Below are 26,937 nucleotides of genomic sequence, written 5' to 3' on the forward strand. Positions count from 1 at the left end.
GAGACCTTTCATAAGCTTTATTTGCAGATTACATAATATTACATATAGAAAATCCTAAAGACTCTACCTAAAAACCATTAGAATAAATGAATTCAGCAAAGCTTCAGGATACAAAATCAATATACAAAAACCTGTTGTGTTTCTGTACATGAATAACAAAAAAGAAATTAAGAAAATCCCATTTATCACTGCATCAAAAAAGAATACCTAAGAATAAACTTAACCAACGAGATGAAAGACCTATACATTGAAAACTGTAAGATATTGATAAAAGAAACTGAAGTCACAAATAGAAAGATATTCCATGCTTATAACTTGAAATAATTAATATTGTTAAAATGTCTGTACTGCTCAAAGTAATCTACAGAGTCAGTGTAACATCTACCAAAATTCCAATGCAATTTTTTACAAAAATAGATAGAAAATCCTAATATTTGTATGGAACCACAAAAGGCCCCAAACAGCCAAAGCAATCTTGAGAAAAAAGAATCAGAGACATCATGCTTTGAAATGCAATATAGTTTGAAATGTCAAACTATATTACAAAGCTATAGTAATCAAAACAGCATGGTATTGGCATAAAATCAGACTCAAAGACCCCCATGACAGCTACCTTTTTTCTGCTTTTTCTTCATATCACTGATATTCATTGGATGTACGACATATTTTACTTATTTGTGGCTTCATTTTATCTTACAAAAATGTAAGCACCAAATGGATGAGGATTTTCCTCTGTTTCCCACCCCCACTCTGGTTTTGTTCAGTGTTCCTTACCACCTATTGTCAAAAAATGCCCAGCTTATAGTAAATCATCTATGGAAGAATGAAAGTGATATTTATTTCTATGAGGCACTGTCCAACAACTCTTTGGTGTTGTCTCTCTTTATCTTGTTGAGGCTCAGAACCCATCACCCCAAGATGTGTCACTTTGAAATGTGGGTTATTTTGAGTTGAAAACAATCGAGGCCCAAAAGACTCAAGAAGAAACTTTCACCTTCCCACAAATGGCCTAAAAGAATTTAGATAGAGGACCTGCTCCCAGAAGGGAGATATCACCGTAAATAACTACAGTATACAGTATAAGTAAGGGGTGGTAGACAGGGATGAATTTAGCAAATTCTGTTAAAATTCCTCTCTATGTCCCATTGTTTCTATATAGCCCAGAAAACTTTAACTTCTTTTTTTTTTTAATCAAACATTTACTCCTTTCATTTTCCTGTGAATTGCTTTCTTTTCCTTCAAAGTCCCAGACCCCTACTCCCTTCTCAGTTAGGAATGACAAGCATACCTAACTTTGCTTGTCTTTGGAATCTCTCAGATATATGTGGATTCCCCATATGTACCTAATTAAGTTTGATTTTTCTCCTCCTAATGTCTCACGTCATTTTAATTCTTAGACCAGCCAGAAGTCCCTTGAAGGGTAAAGGAAAATTTCAAAATATGAGGGCAAGATCCATTAGCTACATCCATGCTAGGTATCTTTTCAAATATAAAAATGCTAAATAAATTGACCTTAACAAGGGCTTAAAAAATAAGCCTAAAAATATTTGAAATTGCCTCCATCCAACCTATCCTTTCTAATCATTTGTAATCTATCCTCATCTCATCTGAAGAACCCAAATATTTACTTTCTTCAAATACAAAGTCCAAAATATATACAAGCCTATTTTATGGGAAAGGCAAAGAGACACACTATATACCAAATGTATACTGGACCTCTCATTGGGTTCTATGTGCCACCTCGGTTCTACTTTGGGATCTTTGTAAGTTCTTTAGAAGACAAGTACAGAAAATTATAAAGCATCCTTAATGCTGGTACCAAACTCCGAATCCCCAGAATTAAAGCAGTAATTAGAAACTCAAGGTAGAGGTAATAGGCAGCAGCATATCTATCCCAGACCACCAAAAGCTGAAGAAAATAAACTTGGTACTGCACACTCTAACCTTCTGAGGTTTTTTTTTGTTTTTTTTTTTTAAATATTTTGACAGGAAGCAAGAGGGCACACGTGTGTGCACACACGAGTGAGGGGGTGGGCAGAGGGCAAGAACAAGAAGCAGACTCCCCACTGAGCATGGAGAGAGCAAGACTGGGGGTTCCATCCTAGGACCCTGAGATTATGACCTGAGCAGAAGGCAGATGCTTAACTGATTGAACCACCCAGGCACCCCTAACCTTTTGAGTTTTGATTATTTACCAGCAACACATATATATGTAATTACTGATCCCAGTGACATTCCTGACTAGTGTATTATTTTAACATCAACATAAAGATTCTATTTTGAATTGAATATCCAATGACATGGATTATAGCTAATTCAATGTTTTGACCAAGTGCTTTACAATTCATATTTGTTGATATCAAGTTAAAAATACTGTTAATGATAATACACTGGAGTGCATTTACCCAATCAAATATAGATACTGCAGAAATACTAATTTCTTTTGATATTACCGGGAGCTATAATAAAGGAGGAAAGCAGTTCTTGGCTGAAGGGGCTTATTTTACTTGCAGATTTAACCCATAAAATGACAACATGGCATATTCATTGTTTATACATAAGGTATAAAAACATACCTTGTGCAAAACAGCACTGCTGAATCATACTGTGCAGGAGATGCATAACTCATAAGGACAACAGTAAAAAAGATGATGTTCAGTCACAGATGATCTGTCCTCACATGACAGAAACATCTAGGACTGGAAAATATCTCAATCACGTTTTTCTAATTGTTTAGGCAAAGCACTGAATATCTGTCTTTCAATTACTGTGAGAGGTATATCTGATTATACACACATACTTTTTGGTCTTTCCCTATTGAAAGTTCTATACAAAGGCTAAGGGGTGATCTAGGAATTTGTCCATATAACAGAAAAAGAGATGAAGATCCAAAGACACATGATTAAACCAAATGAGTCATAACTATCCTTATGCTTTTTAGCAAAGATTCAGTAGTAAATTTACATTGGACAATTGCTTTTGTGTCCTACTGACATATCTGAGGCTGGATGGCAATTGGTCATTTTTCAGAATAGGTGAGGGATCTAGGTAATACTAGTAACCTAGCAAGTCACTTCACACATCAGGATTTCTATCAATGTAATAACTACCATTTTGCCCATATAATTTCAACTCCTCACTTTCTATGGAAAGATGAGTATTTCACATTAATTTTCAAAGTTAGAGAGAATGTAAGAAAAAAGGAGAGGATGCAGGACTTCTATGTGAAATAAGGAGGAAGATAAGTATATGATAAGTGAGCATACAGTGCTGCTTTGACCAAGAGCACAGTGCTCAGTTCATTTACCTACCAACTTAATCAGTACCACAGCCATACACTGCCCCCTCAACACCATTTATACCTATCAGAACAATTCCATTGGTCATTGATAAAGGTAAGGAATGATAACCAAAACCACATAGGTGGCTATGAAAATGGTTACACTAAAAAAGCACTTTATTTGAAGCTGATAACCTTCAAATATCTCCACCATCACAAAATTCTACCATTGCAAGCACAGTGTTTCCTGAGAAGACTCCTCCCAGTTTCCTGACTTCCTGATTCAGCCCAGTTCCCAATGTACATTTTCTCTGTGTCCTTCCTGATAAGTAAGGAGAAAAAAAAAAAATTAACGTGCACGGTGCGCTGGTACATTTTACTTGATTGTCACCCACCTATCAGAGACAAATGGTAATTATGTTTAGAAAGGGCCTAACCCTAAACATTGAGCAGCAAGGATTGCAAAAAATGTCCCTCCCTCCACATGACACCGCCATCCTAGTATTGTCACTCAATAAGGAAAACTATTGATAACACAATTTTGTAAGTTTCACCGGGAGCTAAGTAGAAAGTGCAGAGGACGATTCTGCCCAAGTTAACAGCCATGCCTCAAACACTGCTATCATGGATCCCAGCAAACAGACACAGAGATTTGCCTCTCTGCAGGCACCCAATACAGGGGCTGTCCTCTCGGGTCACACCTTTCTAAGTGAGGTAACTGGCCAAGACCCAACCATCAGGCTGGGCCAGTCTACCTAAACCAGAGAGCGAACGAGTTCTGTCACACACCTCATCCCAGGTCTTGAACCGGGTACACCACCCCAACAGCCTCTCCACACACACACACACACACACACACACCCTCAAAACAACCCAAGAACTCCAATCCTGCCAGCGGTGACTCACGATCCACACGTAAAATCAACACTCCTCCCAGGAGCAATGATTTGCGACGCTTTTGTATTCCGTAACCAGCATCACCGCACCACATTCAGCCCCACACCTCTCCGAAAAACGCCAGGACCAAAAACCACATCGCTGACAGGCCTACAAAGTCGGACAAGGCCCTTCCTGACTTGCTCCCAACAACGCAGACCAAGGACAGTCCTAAGCCAAGGTCTCTCCTCCGCAGAGGCTCGGCCGGCCCGAGGTCACCGCGGTCAGAGGGGCCCTCCCCCCTCCCCCGCCCCCGCCCCCCACGGCCGGGCCACGACTCTAGGCCATCTTTTCAAAGCTCACCGCCGAGGAGGGCCGGGAAGCCTCGGCGCTCAGCCCCCACACCTAGAGCTCCAGCCTGGAGACACAGGCTCTCTGCTCCCTAACACCCCGGCCAGCGGAGAGCCCGGCACCCCCTCGGCGGCCGGAAAGGCCGGCCCCGCCCCCGGGGACAGCATCGAGCCTCTCCCCTCCGCGCAGAGTCCCAGGCGGCCGCTCGCCGCTCGCCGCACCGGGGAGGGCGCCGGCGCCCCCTGCCAGGCGGGCAAAGGATACAGTCCCGGCTCCAGAACGCCGCCGCGCCCAGGCGGGAGGGGCCCGCCACGTCCGCCATCTTGAAACAACCGCCACTCCGGGCGTAGCGCCGGGGCCGCCCCGCCCCGGCCTGCAGGCCCAGTCCCCATTGGCCGCACGGCGCAGAGGCCCGCCCCCGCTTGCGCGGCCGGCCCAGGCGCGGCGGCAGGGTCCGTGTGGAGGAGTCGCTGAGCCTCGGCGGCTTGGTGTGGAGCGACCGCGGGGACAGGGAGAACGAGGCTGCCGCGGAACTACTCCTCCCAGAGCACCCCGGGCCTCCCATCTCCGCCCCGCCGCGCTCTCGGGCGCCGAGGACTACAACTCCCGGCATGCCTTGGACTTGATGTCCGAGCCTCTGGGGCGGCGTAGCGCCGTCCCGCCCGCCCGGCTCTCCCGCGGGGTCCCCGCACCCGCACTCGCCGCGCGCCGAGCGGGGACGCGAGCCATGGAGGAGACGCCGCCCCCGGGCTGCAGCAAGCCGCACCTGGAGAAGCTGACCCTGGGGATCACCCGCATCCTCGGTGAGTGGAGCGGGGGGCCGTGGGAAGCGACTGCGGGACGCGGGGATGTACGCCTGAAGCCGGGAGCGGCGACGTGGACCCTGCGCCCCTGTGCGCCAGTGGGCATCGCTGCTGTGACTTCCGTTGTGAAGGAGGAGAGCGGAGCCGGGTGCGTGACTGGGCCCGGGAGCGTCTGCGGGGAGTGCTCGGACGCAGGGCCGGGAAGGCCGAAGGTTCCCCCCGCCCCCCCCCCCACGACCACCACCTCCAGCCCAGGCCCGCCCACCCCCCGGGGCTCGGAAAGGACGAGCTGAGGCGCGCCAAAGGGGGAGACAGCAGGCACCTGGCAGTGGGCACGTTGGGTTTCCCGAGAGGCATTCTTGGCCAGGGGAGTATCCTTGAGACGCGAGCCTTCTTCCTCCGGTAGGTAGCGGAGAGCGGGGAACGCCGCGCGCAGCCTCGCAGCGCAGGTGCCAGGTGACGATCCCCACGCGCGGTCGGAGGGAGTCCAGGCGTGCGCCGCGGAATCGGTTGGTTTTTCCCTTCCTGGACCTTTATCCAGGACCCGCCGCTGTGTTACACTTCGCTGCTGCGAAGATGGCGAGGGGGACCGAAAGGGTTCCGTGAGGAAACTCCACAGCCTCGGTACCCCCGGAGGTGTGAAAGGCGGCCGCCAGGCCTCTGTCAGGGCTTTGAAATAACACACAGGAGGAGGGGACTCACCTCCTCTGCGGAGCCAGGGAGTGTGGGAATACGGCCTGCGGGAGCTGAGGCTAGATTTTGAAAGACGAATTGAAGTTAGATGACCAAAGAAGAAAACAGTAGCCTAAGTAGGCTGCGTGGCACGCTTCGATGCCTGCTTATCACATGTATAATAAAATCTAGATTCTGTACCGTGACCCACAGTCGTTATGATCTGCCCTCCTCGGTCTTTCTGACTTTATTTTTTACTCTGTTTTTTTTGGCCACAGTGGCCTCCTTGTACCGTAAACTTAGCAAGCCTGTTCCTGCTTCAAGGCCTTTACTAGACCCTCCCCCCTCCCCATCTGCAGTTCTCTTTCCCTCACTTCATTCAATATAAGTATCTCAGAGAAGTATTCCCCGAATGTACTTCTAATAATGCCTTTCTCCGTCATTGTCTTCCCTTATCGTTTATTTATTTATTTATTTAATAGTCATTATGGGTTGATCAATACTTGGAATTGCTTGTTGGGTTGCTTTCTTAATTTACTTGTCTCTTCTGTAATAGAAGTCCATGAATTTAGGAGCCTTGTCTTGTTCTTGCTGGTATTCCCCAGTGTCTACAATAAATGCTGCAGTAAATGAGGACAAAACACCATCATACGTTTGAGAGAAATAATAAGGTTTAGAAATGAAGTTATAGAGTTGGGCAAGAAAAGATCTAATCATCAAGACCAACCACATCCTGTCCCCCCATTAAAAAAGATACTGTCTTTTAATTAATGTTTAATCTACTCAAGACTGGCCAAATTCCCCTTAAGCTGTCAGTTCAAAGACCTAAATAATTAAATAAATAAACATTTTTAAATTTCATTTATACATTTAGTATTTTTATGTTATTGAGCATTCCAGATGTCTGGCATTAAACAACTCCGGTAATTAAATTTATAGCGAAGCTGGTTTCCTCGTGAACCTTCTAATACTTTATATCGATTTAATCAAAACTTCATAATTTCAAGCTAATATTCATAAGTCAAAAATCCATTATATTTTTATTTTTTTCACATTTGGTTTTTGTCTTGAAAATATATTAAGAGAATTTTTTAAAACAAGGTGGCTGAAGTCAGTGGTGGATGTGTAGTAGGCAAACTACCACACCAAAATCTCATTTCTCTAAATGATGTGTGAAATAACTACATAACTATGACAGTTCTATCCAAAACCAAGCCCAACAGTGCTTAAAGACAGAGAATGCCAGAAGTGCAAAATAACTATGAGTAAAAAGAGAAAAAAGCAAACCCCAGCACTGTCCCAGCCCCACTCCTTCACTGCTAGAAGGCTCTATGGCAAGCAAAAGCAGACCCAGAAATGATGCCAGCGAAGAGACTAGTTGAAGCAACAGAAAGTTTAAAACCACCAATCTGAAAGTATAACAGTAATAACAACTGGGTAAATCTGAGCAGAGGGGCAGGAAAGGGACTTTAAAGTAGGTGCTATTTAAAGGGTCAGCCATGCAATTGAAAGGGACAGTATTCCAAATGTATATATTCCAGAGGAGAAAATGTGCAAAAAAGAAGAGTCTTGGCAATTGATAATAAAAGCTCAAAGAAAAAGGAAAGCTCGCATCTCTCTCCCATACCTGAAAAACTTGCTAAAATATCTGTACTTTGCTTCAACTGACTGGAAAGGGTGTCAAGTACCAGAACCTAGAGAGAACTAAGACTAAAATCAGGATATGAAATGCTAAACAAATGAAAAATTTTTTATGATGATGGAGTGTTTCCTACTCAATGGAAATGAGTAAGGAAATGTTAATTTTGGTAACGGATGATTAAATATATTCTGATCTACCTGAGATACAACAAGATCAATTTCAGCTGACCTTTGAACACAGGTTTGAACTGTGTGGGTTCATTTATCCATAGATTTTGTACAGTACAAGAGTATAAATATATTTACCCTTCTGATTTTCTTAACATTATCTTTTCTAGTTTGTTATAAGAATGCAGTATATAATATACAAAATACGTGTTAATCAACTGTTTACGTTATCATTAAGGTTTCTCATAGTAGGCTATTAGTAATGTTTTTGGAGAGTCCAAAGTTATACATGGATTTTCATCTTCATGGGGATTCATAATCCCTAACCTTGTTCAAGGTTCAATTGTGTATCTGTCCTCTCCATCCTAGACTTCTTTTTTTCTGTGATTTTTTAAAATCATTTTGTTTTTTCATCATGATAAGAGTATTTAATTCACATTCCCTATTTCCTCCATTCCCTGACCCACCTCCCTTCTGGTAACCATCAGTTCTCTATAGTTGAGTTTATTTCTTGGCTTGTCCTTTTTTTTTTTTTTTCTCTTCACTCATTTGTTTTGTTTCTTAAATTACACATATGAATGAGATCATATGGTATTTATTTTTCTCTGACTGACTTCACTTAGCATGATACTCTCTAGCTCTATCCATGTTGTTGAAAATGACAGGATTTCATTTTTAATGATTACATAATAATCCATTGTATATGTATACCACATCTTTATGCATTCATCAATTGATGTACACTTGGGATGCTTCCATAGTTTGGCTATGTAGTAAATACTGCTGCAGTAAACACAGGAGTGCCTATATCCCTTTGAATTACTGTTTTTGTATTCTTTGGGTAAATATCCAATAGTGTGATTCCTTGATTGTGGAGTAGTTCTATTTTTAACTTGTTGAGGAGCCTCCACGCTGTTTTCTACAGTGTCTACACCAGTTTTCATTCCCACCAACAGTGCAGGAAGGTTCCTTTTCTTCGTATCCTCACCAACACTGCCCACTTGCCGTTTCTTGTGTTTTTTTATTTTAGCCGTTGGGGCAGGTGTGAGGTGACATGACACCTCATTGTAATTTTGATTTGCATTTCCCTGATGATAAGTGATGATTAGCTTCTTTTCATGTGTCTGTTAGCCATCCCTATGTCTTTGTTGGAGAAATGTCTCTTTATGTCTTCTGCTCATTTTATAATTTGATTATTTGGGTTTTTTGGGTGTTGAGTTTGGTAAGGTCTTTCTATATTCGGGATACTAACCCCTTATCAGATACATCATTTGCAAATATTTTCTCCGATTTTTTAGGTTGCCTTTTAGTTTTGTTGATTCTCTTGCTGTGCAAAAAATTTTATTTTGATGTCGTCCCAATAGTTTACTTTTGCTTTTATTTCCCTTGCCTCAGGAGACATATCTATAAAATTGTTGCTAGGACCTATGTCAGAGAGGTTACTGCCTGTGCTCTCCTCAAGGATTTTTATAGCTTCAGGTCTCACACTTAGGTCTTTAATCCATTTTGAGTTTGTTCTTGTGTATGGTGAAAGAAAGTGGTCCAGTTTCGTCTTTGGCATGTGGCTGTCCAGTTTTCCCAACATCATTTGTTGAAGAGACTTTTTTTCCCATTGTATTAATTGACCATATAGTTGTGGGTTTGTTTCTGGGTTTTCTATTCTGTTTCAACTGTTTTTCCTGAAAAACAATTATGAAGCAGAAGAAAACTAAAACTAAACTCCAGACAGAATTAAATTACATAGGGTGCCTGAGTAGCTCAGTGGCTACGTGTCTGTCTTCAGTTCAGGTCATGATCCCGGGGTCCTGGGATCAAGTCACCCATCAGGCTCCCCATAGGGAGCCTGCTTCTTTCTCCCTCTGCCTATGTCTCTGTGTCTCTCATCAATAAATAAAACGCTTAAAAATAAAAAGGAAAAGGAGAATTAAATTACATAAACATAGATTCAATATGAAACACTGTGCTTTTCAGTGTATCATTAAGACAGTTAAAAGAAAACCTATAGGAGAGACTGTTTGCAAATCCCATATATGAGAAGGAACTTATAGATGGAAACTATTAAGAACTCTTACAACTCAACAATGAAAGTCAAATAATCCAACTTTAAAGGATTTCAGTGGAAATTTGTCCAGAGGAGATATACAAATGAGCAATAAGCACATAAAAAGATGATCATCATTATTATTCTTTGGGGAAATTGAAATCAAAACCACAGTCACATACTACTTAACATCCATTTGGGTGGCCATAATCAAAAAGACTGACATGAGTGTTTACAAGGTTATGGAAAAATTGGAATCCACATGCACTGCCGGTGGAAATGTAAAATGGCACTACTGCTTTGGAAAAGTTTGGCACTTCTTCAAAAAGTTAAAAATACTGTTACCATATGTCCTAGCAATTCCACTTCTAGATGTGAACTCAAGAAAATGAAATCTTATTTACACTCAGAACTTGCACAATAATATGCTTAGCTACATTATTTATAATAGTCAAAAGAGGAAACAATTTAAATGTCAATCAACTGAAGAATAGATATATAAGATGTGGTATATCTATACAATAGAAATTTATTTACCCATAAAAATGAAGTATTGATACATGCTGCAATAGGGATGAATTTTGAAAACTAAGTGATAGAAGCCAATTAGAAAGGCATATGTGTAATTCCATTTATGTGAAATGTCTAGAAGAGGCAAATCTATAGACTCAAAGTAGATTAGTGGTTGCCTCAGAAGGGTGGGAGTGAGGAATGGGGAGTGGCTGCTAAAAGACACAAAGTTACTTTTTGGGGGGTACGGATGGACAACTCTGAATATATTGAAAACCACTGAATTACACACTTTAAGAGGGTGGGCTTTAGGTATGGGAATTACATCTCAAAAAAGGTGGTGTTGGTTTGCCGTTGGTGTTTTAATAAAAGAAAAGCTAGGGGCGCCTGGCTGGCTCAGTTGGTGAAGCATCTGACTCCTAATCTAAGTGTTGTGAGTTCAAGTCCCACATTGGGTGTAGAGATTACTTAAAATAAAAATCTTAAAAAAAAAAAGCTGGGGGAGGAAATCTAGAAACATCCCTCAAAGATACCCTGCCTTATTGCTCAGGACTATGAAATTGATGATATATCACACCTGAGATTACACACAGGCAATTATCCAAATGAGCCTGATATAATCACATAAGCCCTTTAAAACAAGCTATTAACGAAAGGGGAAGTCAAAAAGGTTTGAAGCATGAAAAGGATTTCTTATGAATTCCGGGCTTGAAAATGGATAGGAACACATGACAAGGAATGCAAATGCCCCTAGAAACTGAAAGTGACCCCAGCTAAAGGCAAGCTAAAGGAAGGAGACTTCAGTCCTACAACAACAGGGAATTGAATTATGCAGGAATGAACTTGGAAAATGCCTGGAGCTCTACATGAAAACACAAAAGCTGATACCTAAGCAGTCAGCATACCACGTGTAAAGATAGGAATGTAAATCAATTTTAGCCCCAGAAAAAATCCGACTCGGGCTGTGCCATATTTCTGAGCTACAGAACTATGACCTAAAATGGTGGTTGTTTGAATCTGCTAATTAATTGTAATTTATCATGTAGCCATAGAAAACTTAATACATTCCCCCAAGTATTTTAAAAATCAAATGATATACATCTAAAAAAGAGGGAAAGATAGTAAGTATAACATAATGCAAAGTTAAGACCATAACAATAAATATGAATGGGCTTTAAGTCACCTAGTAATAGAAAAAGATTTTAAACCTAGCTCTGAAGAACCAACTGTTTAGGCCAAAAATATGCCTAAAGTAAACTAGTTCATAGATGTTAAAAATGAAGAGAGGGAGACATATTTCTGGTGTCCCACAACCGTGTGCACATTCAGTGATTCTCTAGAAGGACTCAGAAACAGGACTCCCAGCTATACTGTATTACATTAATTTGCAAGGTATAAAGATGTATCAGATGGAGTCTAGAGGAATCCATGCATAGGCTTCTGAAATTTTCCCTCATGTCAGTGGTCCCATACAATACACTGCTTCCCTAAGCAATGAAATGCAGCAATAATACATGCAGTGTTTATGCTCAGAGAAGTCTGCTTAAGACTCAAATTCCAGGGGCTTAAGTGGGGGCTGGTCAAATAGGTAAAACCATCAGGCACAGCTAATGAAATTTTAGACTCCTAGAAAGATAGCAGATGTATCTTTGTAGTTGCATGGGCTACAAAGTGATGGGCAAAATCACTTTGTCAATACAGAACACATCCAAAGGCCAAATTTCCAGGTTCAACCAAAGTTGAACCCTACAAGCTGGTGCTTCTAAAAATGTTTACCTCAGGTTGGCTATGTCAACTCTTTCCTATGCAGTTTATCCCATCCCACTTCCTAGCCCCCCACTATCCTGCCTTCAAACTATGGTTTCTAGTATGTCCTTATCTAATTCTTTGATTTATGTGATAGATTAGTTTTCTTCAATTATTCTCTGAATGTTCTTACCTAATCACAGAGATATCTCCATTTTTCCCCCTCTGGCTCTTAAAGACCATTAATGTCACATCTTGGATTCCAGAATCTCATACTTTAGCTCTATGGCCAGTATTTTTAGGTCATGTAAATGACCTCTTTCTCTGACCTGTGCACATTTGCCTGTTCTGAAAAGTCACTTCTGAACCCACAAATGCACACTGTATGTGTCAAAGTTCTTGGTTGCAGACCATAGAGTACACTAGCTAATTTAAGGCTAGACTTTTCTAAATCTTAAAGCAGCAATGGACCAATGAAGAAACAGACCACAAAATCACTGGCAGCACTAAAAGGAGCAGCCTGCAGGCTGAGGACCACACTGCAGAAAGAAGATGCTGAGTGGGAAGTACCTATGGCTGGTATGCTAAGGAAGCTGCAGGCTTATGAAATGCCATTGCTTCTGTCACAGCTCTCAACACCATGAGATCCAAACACCTTTGCAGCTATGCTTGTAAGAAGATCTAATCTTCCCCACTTACCCTTTCTCCTGCTCCTTCCAAGCTGTATGAGAGTGAGTTTCCATGCAGGAATATTAGTCTGAGGGAGCCTCACTGAAGTGGAGTCTGGGAAATGTAGTCTTTATCTGTCCAGTCTCTAAAATACAGGAATGCACAGTAGAAGGGAGCAGGAGTAGGTTTTCAGTGAGCCAGTCTGCAGGAATGGCCCATTATCCTTTAAAGGCCCAGATCAACTGAATCTGATCATTTTCTGTCACTTTTTCAGTCTTTATCTACCTCCCTCTACCTTTAACTCCTGAGGCCCTTAGGATCTGTATTACTCAGTTTCACATATATATTATCTTGAAATTTTCACTTTTTTTTCATGTTTGTAGTGTTTGTGCAATATTTCTTGAGGTTGTGTCTCCTACTTAAATTCCTTATCTCTGGCAATGATTTTTGTTGTGCCCAAGATTGCGAATCCGAGAAACCACCAAGGAGCCGACACCGATGCAAACACACGAGGGTTTATTTACAAGCTCGAGCTTGGGTCCAAGTATACCCGACACAGCGGAGCGGGGACTTGGACCCCGAGGTGGGTTTCAGCTTAGTTTTATGGGCTGGTCTAGGGAACCTCCAGAAGGGGTGGAGGAATTTCTCAAGTTCTGTTTACATTCTGATATGGGGCTTTAAAGGGCATTGAGTTGTAAGCAGTTTTTTCCTGTAACTGAAGCAAGGTAAATTTCAGCTCTTATTCACAGGGGCCTGGGATGGCTGTACTTGTGCTAACGCTGAACTTAAAGTGGAATGGCCTTAATTTTCTCGGCCTCCACAATTCTCCCAAGCTGAGGACATAGAAGGTTCTCATTAAATACATCAGAGATTTGTTTTCTACCGGGGTGTATGTCCCAGTTATCTATTGCTGGGTGGCAAACCACCCCAAAACATAGTGGATTTAAATAGAAATTTACTGTATCTCCCAGTTCTGTCAGTTGACTGGGCCTAGCTGGGAGGGTTCTCATTTTGGGTTTCTCAAGTGGTTGCAATTAAATACAGCTGGGACTGGAATTATCTGATACCTCAGCTAGGCTGTAAATCCAAGATGGGTTTCATTCATGTCTGGCTTCTCAGTGCTTCTCAACATTTTCTTCAGAAAAGTAGCTTGGATTCAGTGTATGATGGCTCAGGGCACAGAGGAAGAGGAAACTCAGTTTTCCTAAGTACAAAACTGGCACAGCATCTCCTTGCCATATTTTATTACTCAAAGCCATCACAGGCCAACCTCAAATTCAAGAAGGTGGAGAAATAGACTCCTCCTCTCAATGGAGAACTGTTTTTGGGAAGGCAGGGAAGAAAGGAATTGATAGCACTCAACTTTGGAGTAAGCTACCACAGAGTTTTCATCTGTGGCATGTCATACAATTATGTAGAGTGCAGCTCGCTGAGACTAAAGACCTGAGTTTCATAGGTTCATTTAATATTTCATTTCCTACTCTGCCATACAGATTATTCCAGCCAGGCTGGTCACAAATACTTGTCGTTGGTCCCAGAGGCAGGAAAGTGGGGATGGCTAGGCCTAGTCAGTTATTATTTCTCCTGTGACATCTTAATAGACCAAGGACAACTTGTTCCTGCTCTTGCTTTCCAAACATCTTCACAATGCTTTTGGTTATCTGTGATATTGTGATTTATAATAAGAAATACATATTTGGTCTTCCTTTCTGGTTCTGGCACAGACCTTCCAAAATCTTTGGGAGTTCCTAAGTGATAAGTCATAAAAAGTGTCTTTTGTTCTGTTGACATACCTTTGGAAACCCCCTAGGTAACCAGGTTGCGGATTGGTTGCCTGAACAATCACTGTGATTAGAGAGTTGGAACTTTTAGTCCTACTTCCTGATTTCTTAGGAAGGGAGAGGAGCTAGAGGTTGAATGAATTGCCAGTGGTTGATAACTTAATCAATTGTGCCTCTATAGTGAAGCCTCCATGAAAATGCAAAAGAAGCAAGTCTGGGGAGCTTCTAGGTTGATGAACCAGAAAGAACACTTCCATTGTCACTGTGCTGGGCCCCAAACCCCGGAGGACAGAAGCTGCTTTGTTTGGGACCTTGCCCAATACATCTTTTTATCTGACTATTGATTTATAATATCCTTTGTAATCTGTTAAGAAAGTAGGTGTCTTAAGTTCTGTGAGTCACCTTAGCAAAGTAATTGAACCAAAGGAGGGTTTCAGTAAGGAGGAATCTCTTATTTATAGCCAGTCAGAAGCACAATTAACAACTTGGCGTTGGAATTAGCATCTTAAGTGGAGGGCAGTTTTGTGGGACTGAGCATTTAGCTTGTGGATGCTGTCTCTGGATAGATGGTGCCAGAATTGGGTTGAATTGATGTCTAAGAATTGCTTGGTGTGAGGAAAGCTACTTCCCATCCCCCTGTCAGAATTAACTACTAAGAGAATATAGTAGAAAAAGCTAATTAGGCTTGGTGTTGCAGTTGTGCTTAGAGATTCAGTTCTATGAAATTATTTAATGTCTCTCAACCAGTTTCTTATCTTTAAAAAAAATGAGTAATGATACCTGCTTCATAAGATCATTGAAAGATTAAAAGATAATTTATACCAATTCCCTGAAATAGAGCATTATACAAATGAGACTTATTTTCTATCTCCCCTTCTTCATCCCCAGTACCCCCTCCCACCACTGCTGTTTATATTGGGTAACAAAGTCCCTACAGTTAGTACTTCCTAAACAGTTTATTATAGGAAGGTTTTTAAAGTCAGCACGTTGACCAGTTGACCTGTCTTGAATGTGTTCAAAGTGTCATATGTCCTTGTTAGCCCTAAAAGTAAAATAGCCAGTTATTTTATCAGCACAATAGTTGGTGGGTTTTTGTGTTTTTTGTTTGTTTGTGTGTTTGTTTTTTTAGTTGTTTTTTGGGGGGAGGGGATAACAGAGAATTGCAATTCTGGACACACAACCTCTGGCAAACAATAGGTGAGTCCAGAAATCAAAGATAAGACACGTTACTTTATAGAGAAAAAGGAGGGAGTTGGGAGGGGTTGCTTTGAAGGAGGTCCATTGGAGGAAAGTGAGAGTGCAGGGTGATGGTGGTTTCTCATTTGTCTGAGTTGTTGCTGGGCAAGGAGAAATTCTTTCTTCCTTCTGCTGAAGTGGTAAAGCTGGCTTGTACCTGTTGGGAATGCAAGGTAACTCTCTTCCTGTTGAGGTATGCAATTGATAGAGTGCTACAGCACTTGGGCTCCCCCTTCTGACCTCCTGATTCCATTTTAAACTCAATGTCGTTTATTCCATTGTGCAGCTTTATCTGTAGTAGCATCACAACAGTTTTGTGTGAGCCTGTAGCCCCTACACATGGGCCTATTATGCACGGAACTGTTGTGCACTTTTCCATCTCAGCCTATTGACAGTGATGCTATTGGCTCGGAAAGCCTGATGCACTCACCTGAGCATATGTAGTTGGTGATGAGCCCCCACAGACATATTCCTGACTGGAGCCAATGTTGTAGCTGGGCTGGGCTGGCCCTTGTGGTTCTTACAGTGATTGCAAGATGCACCTCAGTAACAACCATCAGGGAACTTTAAAAAAAGGATATATTACTCAAAAGTCCAAGAGGGTGCATGCCATGCCTGAGGGCCCCACAGCCACGTGAGGGAGAAGAGGAACAGGCCTGGGTCTCTGCTTTAATAGTATCCAAGGATGGGGTGGCTAGGGTTTCACAGAACCACTCTTTTTTGGTGAATGTAAAACTTAAACGTGGGAATTCAGGTGCAGGAGGGGGAAAAGCAGGGGTCAGTCAAGCCATCAAACAGTTCCCCAAGTTACTCAGGGCTTTTAAAAAGGAGAACTTCACAGATGCGGTGACCTGGTTCCTCGTTGTTTAGCTAGTAGCTGTGTCACACACTGGCAATTTGTTTATTTAAGATGGATGTATTTGAAATGGAAGGGTTGGCAATCAAAAGCTTAATGTCCGGTACTTATATTGTGTGTCCTCCAGCAACGCTAGATACTAGACTGCCCTGTAGATGTAGTCAGATGACATCATTATGCAACCGGGTGGATCACTGACAAAGAATTCTGTATTGTTCTGTCCTACAACAGTGGGTATAGTAGGCAGCTAAGACTGATTGAACCTACGCTCTATATTTGCATAGGATAGTTGCTAGAGGGCTTTGCTGAAGGACAGACATAAACTCTTAAGTAGACCCATGTTTGGAGTTAGCCTAGCTACTTGGAGTGACCTAACCCCTCAACCTGAATGTCCTTTCTATAAAATGTGAATACGGGATCCCTGGGTGGCGCAGCGGTTTGGCGCCTGCCTTTGGCCCAGGGCACGATCCTGGAGACCCGGGATCGAATCCCACGTCGGGTTTCCGGTGCATGGAGCCTGCTTCTCCCTCTGCCTGTGTCTCTGCCTCTCTCTCTCTCTCACTGTGTGCCTATCATAAATAAATAAAAAATTAAAAAAAAATTTTTAAATGTGAATAACATTTACTATTCACTGTCTTAGCTTTGGTGGAACAATGCCACAAGGAACCCTGAAGACATGGACAGCATCTTCCATCCTAACTAGTCAAGGGAGTAGCAAGGACTTAGCCCAAGTCTAACAGCTTGAAGCTCATGATGTTTGTTTGGTTTTGGGTTTTGTTTTTGTTTTTGTGTGTGTGTGTGTTTTTTTTTTAAGATTTTGTTGTTTTGAGAGAGAGACTAAGAGCACAAGCAGGGAGAGAGAGAAAAGGTGAAGCAGCCTCTCCACTGAGCATGGAGCCCAATGCAGGGCTGGATCCCAGAATCCCCGGGATCATGACCTGAGCAGAAGGCACACACTTAACTGACTGAGCCACCCAGGCATTCCTTCATGGTGTTTTTCCACCATAGTACCATGGTTCCCAATATCTTAGAACATTGAACAGAAGGCAGAAAAAAAAAATTGAGTATACTTTTTTACTTTTCCAAAGCACCTTTACCTTTGCTGCTTCTGCTTCCTTTATCAGGGAAATATAATTATTGTGTCTCTGAATGCTAAGAAAGGTCACATCTCAGGTCACAAAACTAGTGAATGTATAAACCAAGATTAGAATATGTGGAATCCGGGATCCCTGGGTGGCGCCACAGTTTGGCGCCTGCCTTTGGCTCAGGGCGCGATCCGGGAGACCCTGGATCGAATCCCACGTCGGGCTCCCGGTGCATGGAGCCTGCTTCTCCCTCTGCCTATGTCTCTGCCTCTCTCTCTCTCTCTGTGTGACTATCATAAATAAATAAAAAAAAAATTAAAAAAAAAAAGAAAAAAGAATATGTGGAATCCAGAATACTTTGCCTTCTATCTTGGGTTGTTGCTACATCTCAAGATCTGAACTTTGTGACAACTTGGAGGAAATTTTATGACGCATAGAAAGGACACTAACATGATTATAGAATCAGTGAACCACATTGTGATATTCTGACTTACAAGAAATATATATTTGCTCACTCAGATGTCAGCTGACTCTTGAACAAAGCAGGATTAGGGCTGCTAACTGCCCCCCACCAACAGTGCAGTAGAAAATCTGTATATGACTTTTAATTCCCCCAAAACGTAACTAATAGTCTGTTGACCAGAAATCTTACTAATGACATAAAGTTGATTAACACATTATTTTGTATGTTGTATGTATTGTATTCTGTATTACCGTAATGAAATAGAGAAAAAATATTAATAAAATTATACGAAAAAGAAAATACATTTACAGTACTGTATTTATTGGGGAAAAAACAGGTGTTCAAATGGACCCATGCAGTTCAAATCCATACTGTTCAAGGGTCAACTGTGTATTTTGTCTTAGTCCACAGTTCCTGGCTCACAGCTCCCAAAACCCTTGGAATTCCCCAAGTGTTGAAAGTAGTAAAGATCTTCCATTATGTTAATGAGGTGACTTTTGGAAAGCACTTAAGGATGAGGGCTGGTTGCCAGTGGATCCAACTATGTGATTAGAGGGTTGGTACTTTCAGTCCGGTCCCCTGACCTTTAGGAAAGGAAGAGGATCTGAAGGGTTGAATCAGTGCTCAGTGGTCAATGATTTAATCAGTCGTGCCTATGTAATGAAGTTCCATAAAAACCCAAAAACTTCCAGGTTGGTGAACAAATGGAGATGTGGGGAGAGTGGCCTGCCTGGAGTGGGCATGGAAGCTTTGTGTCCCTTCCCACATACTTTGTTCTAAGCATCTCTTCCATCTGGCTATCCCTGTGTTATATTCTTTTATAATAAACCAGTAATCAAGTAAGTAAACTGTTTCTCTGAATTCTGTGAGCCACTCCTGCAAATTAATGGAGCCTGAGGAGGTAGTCTTAACCTCCTGATTTATAGCCAGTCAGAACTACAGGTGATAGCCTGGGCTTTTGACTAGTATCTGAAGTACAAGGAGAGGGGATCTTGAGAACCCCCAATCTGTAGCAGGTTGGTAGGAAGCACATGTGAAAACATAGAGTTGTATCTGATGTCTGAAGTGGGGAGGGTAGCAGTCTTAGAGACTGAACTCATAATCTGTCCCCTTGTAGGACACCATGATATCCGAGAATTGCTTATTGGTATGGGGAAGCCTCCCCACAAAAATGTTGGAGGGATTGGGTCTAGGAACCATTTTATACATTAAACTAGATTAGAAGTCTTTGCTTTATTCTTAGAGATTTAAAAAAGTATTTTCAATACATTCCCTGTTTACAGTAATTATTTATGGTAAATAACCAAAATATTGTTCAAAATAGAGGGGTAGCCTGGGTGGCTCAGCGGTTTAGCGCCACCTTCAGCCCAGGGTGTGATCCTGGAGACCCGGGATCGAGTCCCATGTCAGGCCCCCTGCATGGAGCCTGCTTCTCCCTCTGCCTGTGTCTCTGCCCCTCTCTCTCTCTCTCTGGTCTCTCATGAATAAAGAAACAAAATCTTAAAAAAAAAAAAAAAAAGAAATATAATTAAGTATAAACATATGTGGCCCCAACTCTGCATGTGATGGGTTCAGATATCGGGAAGAGCAGAGATCATGGTGAACTAGAGTCATCTGAAATGGTTTCATGAAGGAGGTAGAACTTTAGCATAGCCTTGAAGTCTAGGTAGGATTTGGGTAGATGAGACACGTGGACACATTTGGGTATATATTATAATGGGAAAGGAATACAGCATAATCAAAGATGAGTATAGATTTAGTTCTGGAGGGATGTGGTACACAGGTGAAGACAATGAGGAAGCTGAAACACCTGGAACAAAGGGTGTTTCAGTTTCCTGAGGGGAAGAAGATAAGACCAGACAGATATAGAAGGGTCTTATCCTCCAGAAACCACATGGAGAACTGAATAGATCAGATAGGAAACAAGCCTAGGTATGGAGAGGGTCCTCTGGTGGTATGCTAAGGATGGATCAAAGCACAGAGTTTGTGGCTTTAATTTGCATCTACACTTGCAGTGACCATGTCCTAAAACAGAGCGGTGTCAATGGGAATAATCTGCATAGTATCACAGAAAAGTAGATAGGATTTATATTAGTTTGCTAGGGCTGCCATAAAATGTACCACAAACCATGTAACTCAGAACAACAGATTTGTTCTCACAGTTTTAGAGGGCAAAAGCCCAAAACCAAAGGGTTGATAGTGTCACGCTTATTCTGAAACCTGGAAGAGAAGAACCTGCCATGTCTCTTTCTAGCTTCTGGTGCTATTCCTTCTTTTTTGACCATGTCATAAGTGAGAAGTTCAGTATGAAATCACTAGGAATGTTGAATCTCTGATTTTTTTTCAACAACTGAAGTACTGAGCAGTGACTGAGTATAGGGGGTGTTACAGTGCCCTTTCTACCAGGTTGAATGTGTGGTCCTAGGTTGTGGGACTGAGTGTCTGTGAAGGACTGACCAGTTCTTCCTGTTTTTATCACAGGAATCATAAATACTGTTCAGAGGAATCTGATTGATATTCCCTAGATACTCATCAACAGCCTCTAGTATTGAAATATGTGAGAGCAGGCCCATTGCAACTCTACGGGTTCTCTTTTTCTCTTCCAGAATCTTCCCCAGGTGTGACAGAGGTGACTATCATAGAAAAACCACCTGCTGAACGTCATATGATTTCTTCATGGGAACAAGTAAGTGTTGCCCTTTTGAATCTTCCCATCCCCACAAAGAGAGGTCAACTCCAATGCCCCTAAGAAGGAAAAATTAGGGCAAGAAACCTATTCTTACCTCTGGCCACAGCTGCCCTCCAGGTAGAGTTCACCCTTCTCTTTCTATTCAGGCCACTTAACCTTCCCTTCAATTCCATACAATTTCCTCAGCCTGGAGCATCTTCTCTGAACCCCACTATCATTGAAGGCAGTGGAACATTCAGAGTTGTACAAAAGAGAACTAAAAATCCAGCAAGAAAGGAAATATTAAATATTAATAAGCATGCTGGGCAAGATGTGCCAAGTGTTACAGAGAAGTACTAACTAGATTAATAGCTACTGTTTCCCCAACCCTCCTCTGAACTTGTATTTATTTATTCAGTACAAGTTTTAAGCTCCTAAAATGGAACCAGGCATTGTACTTGGTGTTGATTCCCAGGGATTCGGTGCTAATCAAAAAACAGTTCCTCACCTCAGAATGTTACTGTCTAAGACATAGTGTAGATCATTATGAGTGTAATTACCAAGCAGATTTTTTCTTTGGTGAGAGGCAAACGGAGCATGATCAGGAAACCTGACCTAGTCTGGAGGTTAAGAAAGGTTTTTCCCAAAGAAGTTAGAAGGAGTTGTTAACCAGATAGAGGGATCTGGGAAGAAGGGGCTTTTAGCCTGTATGAAGGTTTTGAAATGGGAAGGATTAAATTTTCCAAGAGCATAAAGTAGGTCCCTGTGGCTGGTGCATAGGAGAGCAAGGACGAGAGATTGGCAAGGATCAGCACATACAGGCTTCTTAGATGGTCAGGAGTTTGCTTTTTATTTTTTTTAAGCATTTTTTTGCGGGGGAGGGGCAAGGGAAAGAGAATCCTAAGTACGTGGGGCTCAGTCTCCCAACCCTGAGTTCATGATTTGAGCTGAGATCAAGAGTTAGACACTTATGGGGGATCCCTGGGTGGCTCAGCAGTTTAGCGCCTGCCTAAACTGGAGACCCGGGATCGAGTCCCACGTCGGGCTTCCTGCATGGAGCCTGCTTCTCCCTCTGCCTGTGTCTCTTGCCTCTCGCTCTCTCTGTGTCTCTCATGAATAAATAAATGAAATCTTTAAAAAAAAAAAAAAAAAGAATTGGACACTTAACTGACTGAGCCACCCAGGCACCCCTAAGCTTTTAGTTTAATTCCAGTGAGTTAATATACAATGTTACATTAGTTTCAGGTGTATAATAACACAGTGATTAAACACTTCCATGCAGTGCCCTGTGCTCATCACAGGTATGCCTTAATCCCTATCATTTAACCTATCCTCCCTCATCCCCTCTGGTAGCCATCAGGCTTTTTTCTCTATAATTAAGAGTGTTTCTTGATTTGTCTCTCTTCCCCCCCCCTTTTGATCATTTGTTTTCTTAAATTCCACATATAAGTGAAATCATATGGTATTTGTCTTTCTCTGACTTACTTCACTTAGCATGATACCCTCTAGGTCCATCCATGTCCTTGCAAATGGAAATATTTTGTCCTTTTTTATGGCTGAGCAGTATTCCATTTACATGTTTTATGTATATAGACAGATATGCGTGCCACATCTTCTTTATCCGTTCATCTGTAGATGGACACTTGGGGTGCTTTCCATATCTTGGCTAATATAAATAATGCTGTTATATGAACATGGCGGTGCTTGTATTCCTTTGAATGACTGTTTTTGTATTCTTTGGGTAAATACCCAATAGTGCGATTGCTGGATTAGAACTAGGCTAGCTCTAAATTTAACTTTTCAAAGAACCTCCATACTATCTTCCACAATGGCTGTACCAGTTTGCGTTTCTACCAACAGTGCCAGGAGTTCCTTTTTCTCCATATTCTCACCAAACCGCATCACCTATGCTTCTTGTGTTGCTGATTTATATCATTTATATGCTGATTTATATGATTTATATTTATATGATTTATATGATTTTATATGATTTCATTTATATGATTTATATCATTTATATGCTGATTTATGTCATTGTAGTTTTGATTTGCATTTCCCTGATGATAAATGAGATAAGTGATGATCATCTTTTCACATGTCTGTTGGACATCTGTATGTTTTTCTTGGAAAAATGTTTCTTCATGTCTTCTGCCCATTTTATAATTGTATTATTTGATTTTTGGATGTTGAGTTTTTTAAGTTCTTTATATATTTGGGATACTAACCCTTCAGGTATGTCATTTGCAAATACTTTCTCCCATTCTGTAGGTTGCCTTTTAGTGTTGTTGATTGTTTCCTTTGCTGTGCAGAAGCTTTTTATTTTTATGTAGTCCCAAGAGTTTATTTTTGCTTTTATTTCTCTTGCCTCAGGAGACCTATCTAGAAAAAAACTTGCTTTGGCTGATGTCAGAGAAGTTACGCCCAGTGTTCTTTTCCAGGATTTTGATAGTTTCATGTCTCACATTTTAGTCCTTAATCCATTTTGAATTTATTTTTGTGTATGGTATAAGAGAGTTGTCCAGTTTTTTTTTTTTTTTCTTTTGCACCTCTCTATCCACTTTCCCAGCACCATTTGTTGAAGAGATTGTTTTTTTCATATTGGATATTATTTCCTGCTTTGTCAAAGATTGTCCATCTACATGTGGGTTTATTTCAGGGTTTTCTATTCTGTTTTATTGATCTGTGTGTCTTTTTTATTTATTTATTTATTTATTTATTTATTTATTTTTAATTAATTTATTTATTCATGAGCGATAGAGAGAGAGGAAGAGACACAGGCAGAGGGAGAAGCAGGCTCCATGCAAGGAGCCTGATGTGGGACTCGATCCTGGGTCCCCAGGATCACACCCTGGGCTGCAGGCGGTGCTAAACCGCTGCAGCACCGGGGCTGCCCTGTGTGTCTTTTTTATATGCCAGTACCATACTGTTTTGATTACTACAGCTTTGTAATAATAACTTGAAGTCCAGAATTCTGATGTCTCCTACTTTGCTTTTTTTTTTTTTTCCCCCAAAACTGCTTTGGCTATTTGGGGTCCTTTGTGGTGCTATACAAATTTTAGGATTGTTCTAGCTCTGTGAAAAATGATGTTGGTATTTTGATTGAGATAACAATCTGTAGATTGCTTTGGGCATCATAGACATTTTAACAGTATTTGTTCCTCCAGTTATACGGAGGTAAGAAATATCTTCCCCATTGTCTTCAATTTCTTTCGTCAGTGTTTTTGTTTTTTTAAAAAGAGATTTATTTATGTATTTTAGAGAGAGCATGTGCAAGCAGGGGAAGGGGAAAAGGGAGAGGGAGAATCCTCAAACAGATACCCTACTGAGCACAGAGCCCTACACAGTGCTTAATCCCAGGACCTGAGATCATGACCTGAACTAAAATAAAAAATCAGATACCTAACTGAGCCACCCAGGTGTCCCTCTTTCATCAGTGTTTTATAGTTTTCAGAGCACAGGTCTTTCACCTTGTTGACTAGCTTTATTCCTAGGTTTTTTATGCAATTGGAAATGGGATTGGAAATGGAAAGAAAACATTCTTAATTTCTTTTTCTGCTGTTCATTAATGGTGTATAGAAATGCAACAGAATTCTCTACATTGATTTTGTGTCCTATGACATTATTAATTTCATGTATCAGTTCTAGCAGTTTTTGGTGGAGTCTTTCAGGTATTTTACATGGAGAGTCATGTTATCTGTATATATTGAAAGTTTGACTTTTTCCTTACCAATTTGAGTGCCTTTTCTTTTTGTTGTCTGAGTGCTGTGGCTAGTATTTCCAGTTCTATGTTGAATAAAAGTGGGGAGAGTGGACATCCCTTTAAAAACGTATTATGCCAATATATACACCAATAAATTAGGCAATCTAGAAGAAATGGATGCATTTCTGGAAAACCACAAATTACCAAAACTGGAACAGGAAGAAATAGAAAACCTGAACAGGCCAATAACCAGGGAGGAAATTGAAGCAGTCATCAAAAACCTCCCAAGACACAAAAGTCCAGGGCCAGATGGCTTCCCAGGGGAATTTTATCAAACCTTTAAAGAAGAAACAATACCTATTCTACTAAAGCTGTTCTGAAAGATAGAAAGGGATGGAGTACTTCCAAACTCGTTTTATGAGGCCAGCATCACCTTAATTCCAAAACCAGACAAAAACCCCACCAAAAAGGAGAATTATAGACCAATACCCCTGATAAACACAGATGCAAAAATTCTCAACAAGATACTAGCCAATAGGGTAGCCCGGGTGGCTCAGCGGTTTAGCGCCGCCTTCAGCCCAGGGTGCGATCCTGGAGACCCGGGATCGAGTCCCACATCGGGCTCCCTGCATGGAGCCTGCTTCTCCCTCTGCCTGTGTCCCTGCCTCTCTCTCTCTCTCTCTCTCTCTCTCTCTTTCTCTCTCTCTCTCTCTCTCATTAATAAATAAATAAAATATTAAAAAAAAAAAGATACTAGCCAATAGGATCCAACAGTACATTAAGAAAATTTTTCACCAGGACCAAGTGGGATTTATCCCCAGGATGCAAGACTGGTTCAACACTCGTAAAGCAATCAACATGATAGATCATATCAACAAGAGAAAAAACAAGAACCATGTGATCCTCTCAATAGATGCAGAGAAAGCATTTGACAAAATACAGCATCCATTCCTGATCAAAACTCTTCAGAGTGTAGGGATAGAGGGAACATTCCTCAATATCTAAAAAGCCATCTATGAAAAGCCCACGGCAAATATCATTCTCAATGGGGAAACACTGAGAGCCTTTCCCCTAAGATTAGGAACACGACAGGGATGTCCACTCTCACCACTGCTATTCAACATAGTACTAGAAGTCCTAGCCTCAGTAATCACACAACAAAAAGAAATAAAAGGCCTTCAAATTGGTAAAGAAGAAGTCAAACTCTCCCTCTTTGCAGACGACATGATGCTGTACATAGAAAACCCAAAAGACTCCACCCCAAGATTGCTAGAACTCATACAGCAGTTCAGCAGTGTGGCAGAATACAAAATCAATGCCCAGAAATCAGTGGCATTTCTATAGACTAACAATAGACTGAAGAAAGAGAAATTAAGGAATCAGTCCCATTTACAATTGCACTCAAAAGCGTAAGATACCTAGGAATAAACCTAACCAAAGAGGTAAAGGATCTATACCCTAAAAACTACAGAACACATCTGAAAGCAATTGAGGAAGACAACAAAGAGATGGAAAAATATTCCATGCTCATGGATTGGAAGAGTTAATATTGTGAAAATGTCAGTGCTACCCAGGGCAGTTTACACATTCAGTGCAATCCATATCAAAATACCATGGACTTTTCTTCAGAGAGTTGGAACAAATCTTAAGATTTGGGTAATCAGAAAAGACCTCGAATAGCCAGGGAAATTTAAAAAAGAAAACCAGAGCCACAGGCATCACAATGCTGGATTTCAAGTTATACTACAAAGCTGTAAAGCTGTGATCATCAAGATGGTGTGGTACTGGCACAAAAACAGACACATAGATCAGTGGAACAGAATAGAGAACCCAGAAATGGGCCCTCAACTCTATGGTCAACTAATATTCGACAAAGCAGGAAAGACTATCCACTGGAAAAAGGACACTCTTCAGTAAATCGTGCTAGGAAAATTGGACAGCCATGTGCAGAAGAATGAAACTAGACCACTCTCTTACACCATACACAAAGGTAAACTCAAAATGGATGAAAGATCTAAATGTGAGACAAGATTCCATCAAAATCCTGGAGGACAACACAGGCAACACCCTTTTTGACCTTGGCCACAGCAACTTCTTGCAAGATACATCTATGAAGGCAAAAGAAACAAAAGCAAAAATGAACTATTGGGACTTGAATCAAGATAAAAAGCTTCTGCACAGCAAAGGAAACAGTCAACAAAACTAAAAGACAACCTACAGAATGGGGGAAGATATTTGCAAATTACATACCAGAGAAAAGGCTAGTATCCAAGATCTATAAAGAACTTATTAAACTCAACAGCAAAGAAACAAACAATCCAATCCTGAAATGGACAAAAGACATGAACAGAAATCTCACAGAGGAAGACATAGACATGGCCAACAAGCACA

The 26,937-nt window shown here is 41.3% G+C and overlaps 2 protein-coding genes across 26 annotated transcripts in view; one reads left to right on the plus strand and one right to left on the minus strand.

Annotated features, from left to right (window-relative positions):
• Positions 1 to 5,757, minus strand: part of KIAA1328 (KIAA1328 ortholog) — a 373,028-nt gene extending 367,271 nt beyond the window's left edge. For 4 of the 19 annotated variants that reach the window (XM_025429030.3, XM_025429028.3, XM_025429029.3 and 1 more), the window contains exon 1: positions 4,772 to 5,072. In XM_025429030.3, the coding sequence (XP_025284815.2) occupies positions 4,772 to 5,072 (301 nt within the window). Of the gene's footprint in view, positions 1 to 1,343; positions 1,408 to 2,576; positions 4,444 to 4,519; positions 4,747 to 4,771; positions 5,073 to 5,122; positions 5,200 to 5,632 lie in introns of those variants that run through there. The other 15 variants (XM_049112696.1, XM_025429032.3, XM_025429037.3 and 12 more) reach the window with 11 other exon arrangements.
• TPGS2 (tubulin polyglutamylase complex subunit 2) overlaps positions 5,133 to 26,937 on the plus strand; it is a 67,497-nt gene continuing 45,692 nt past the window's right edge. For 3 of the 7 annotated variants that reach the window (XR_007412082.1, XM_025429095.3, XM_025429091.3), the window contains exons 1-2: positions 5,133 to 5,310; positions 20,785 to 20,864. Coding sequence is in view for 6 of the 7 variants with exons in the window: in XM_025429095.3 (XP_025284880.1) it covers positions 5,133 to 5,310; positions 20,785 to 20,864 (258 nt within the window). In the remaining variant the exon portion in view is untranslated. Of the gene's footprint in view, positions 5,311 to 5,437; positions 5,459 to 5,584; positions 5,713 to 5,796; positions 5,947 to 20,784; positions 20,865 to 26,937 lie in introns of those variants that run through there. The other 4 variants (XM_035718923.2, XM_025429093.3, XM_035718922.2 and 1 more) reach the window with 4 other exon arrangements.

Source organism: Canis lupus, chromosome 7 (genome assembly GCF_003254725.2).
Source record: "Canis lupus dingo isolate Sandy chromosome 7, ASM325472v2, whole genome shotgun sequence".
NCBI lineage: Eukaryota > Metazoa > Chordata > Mammalia > Carnivora > Canidae > Canis > Canis lupus.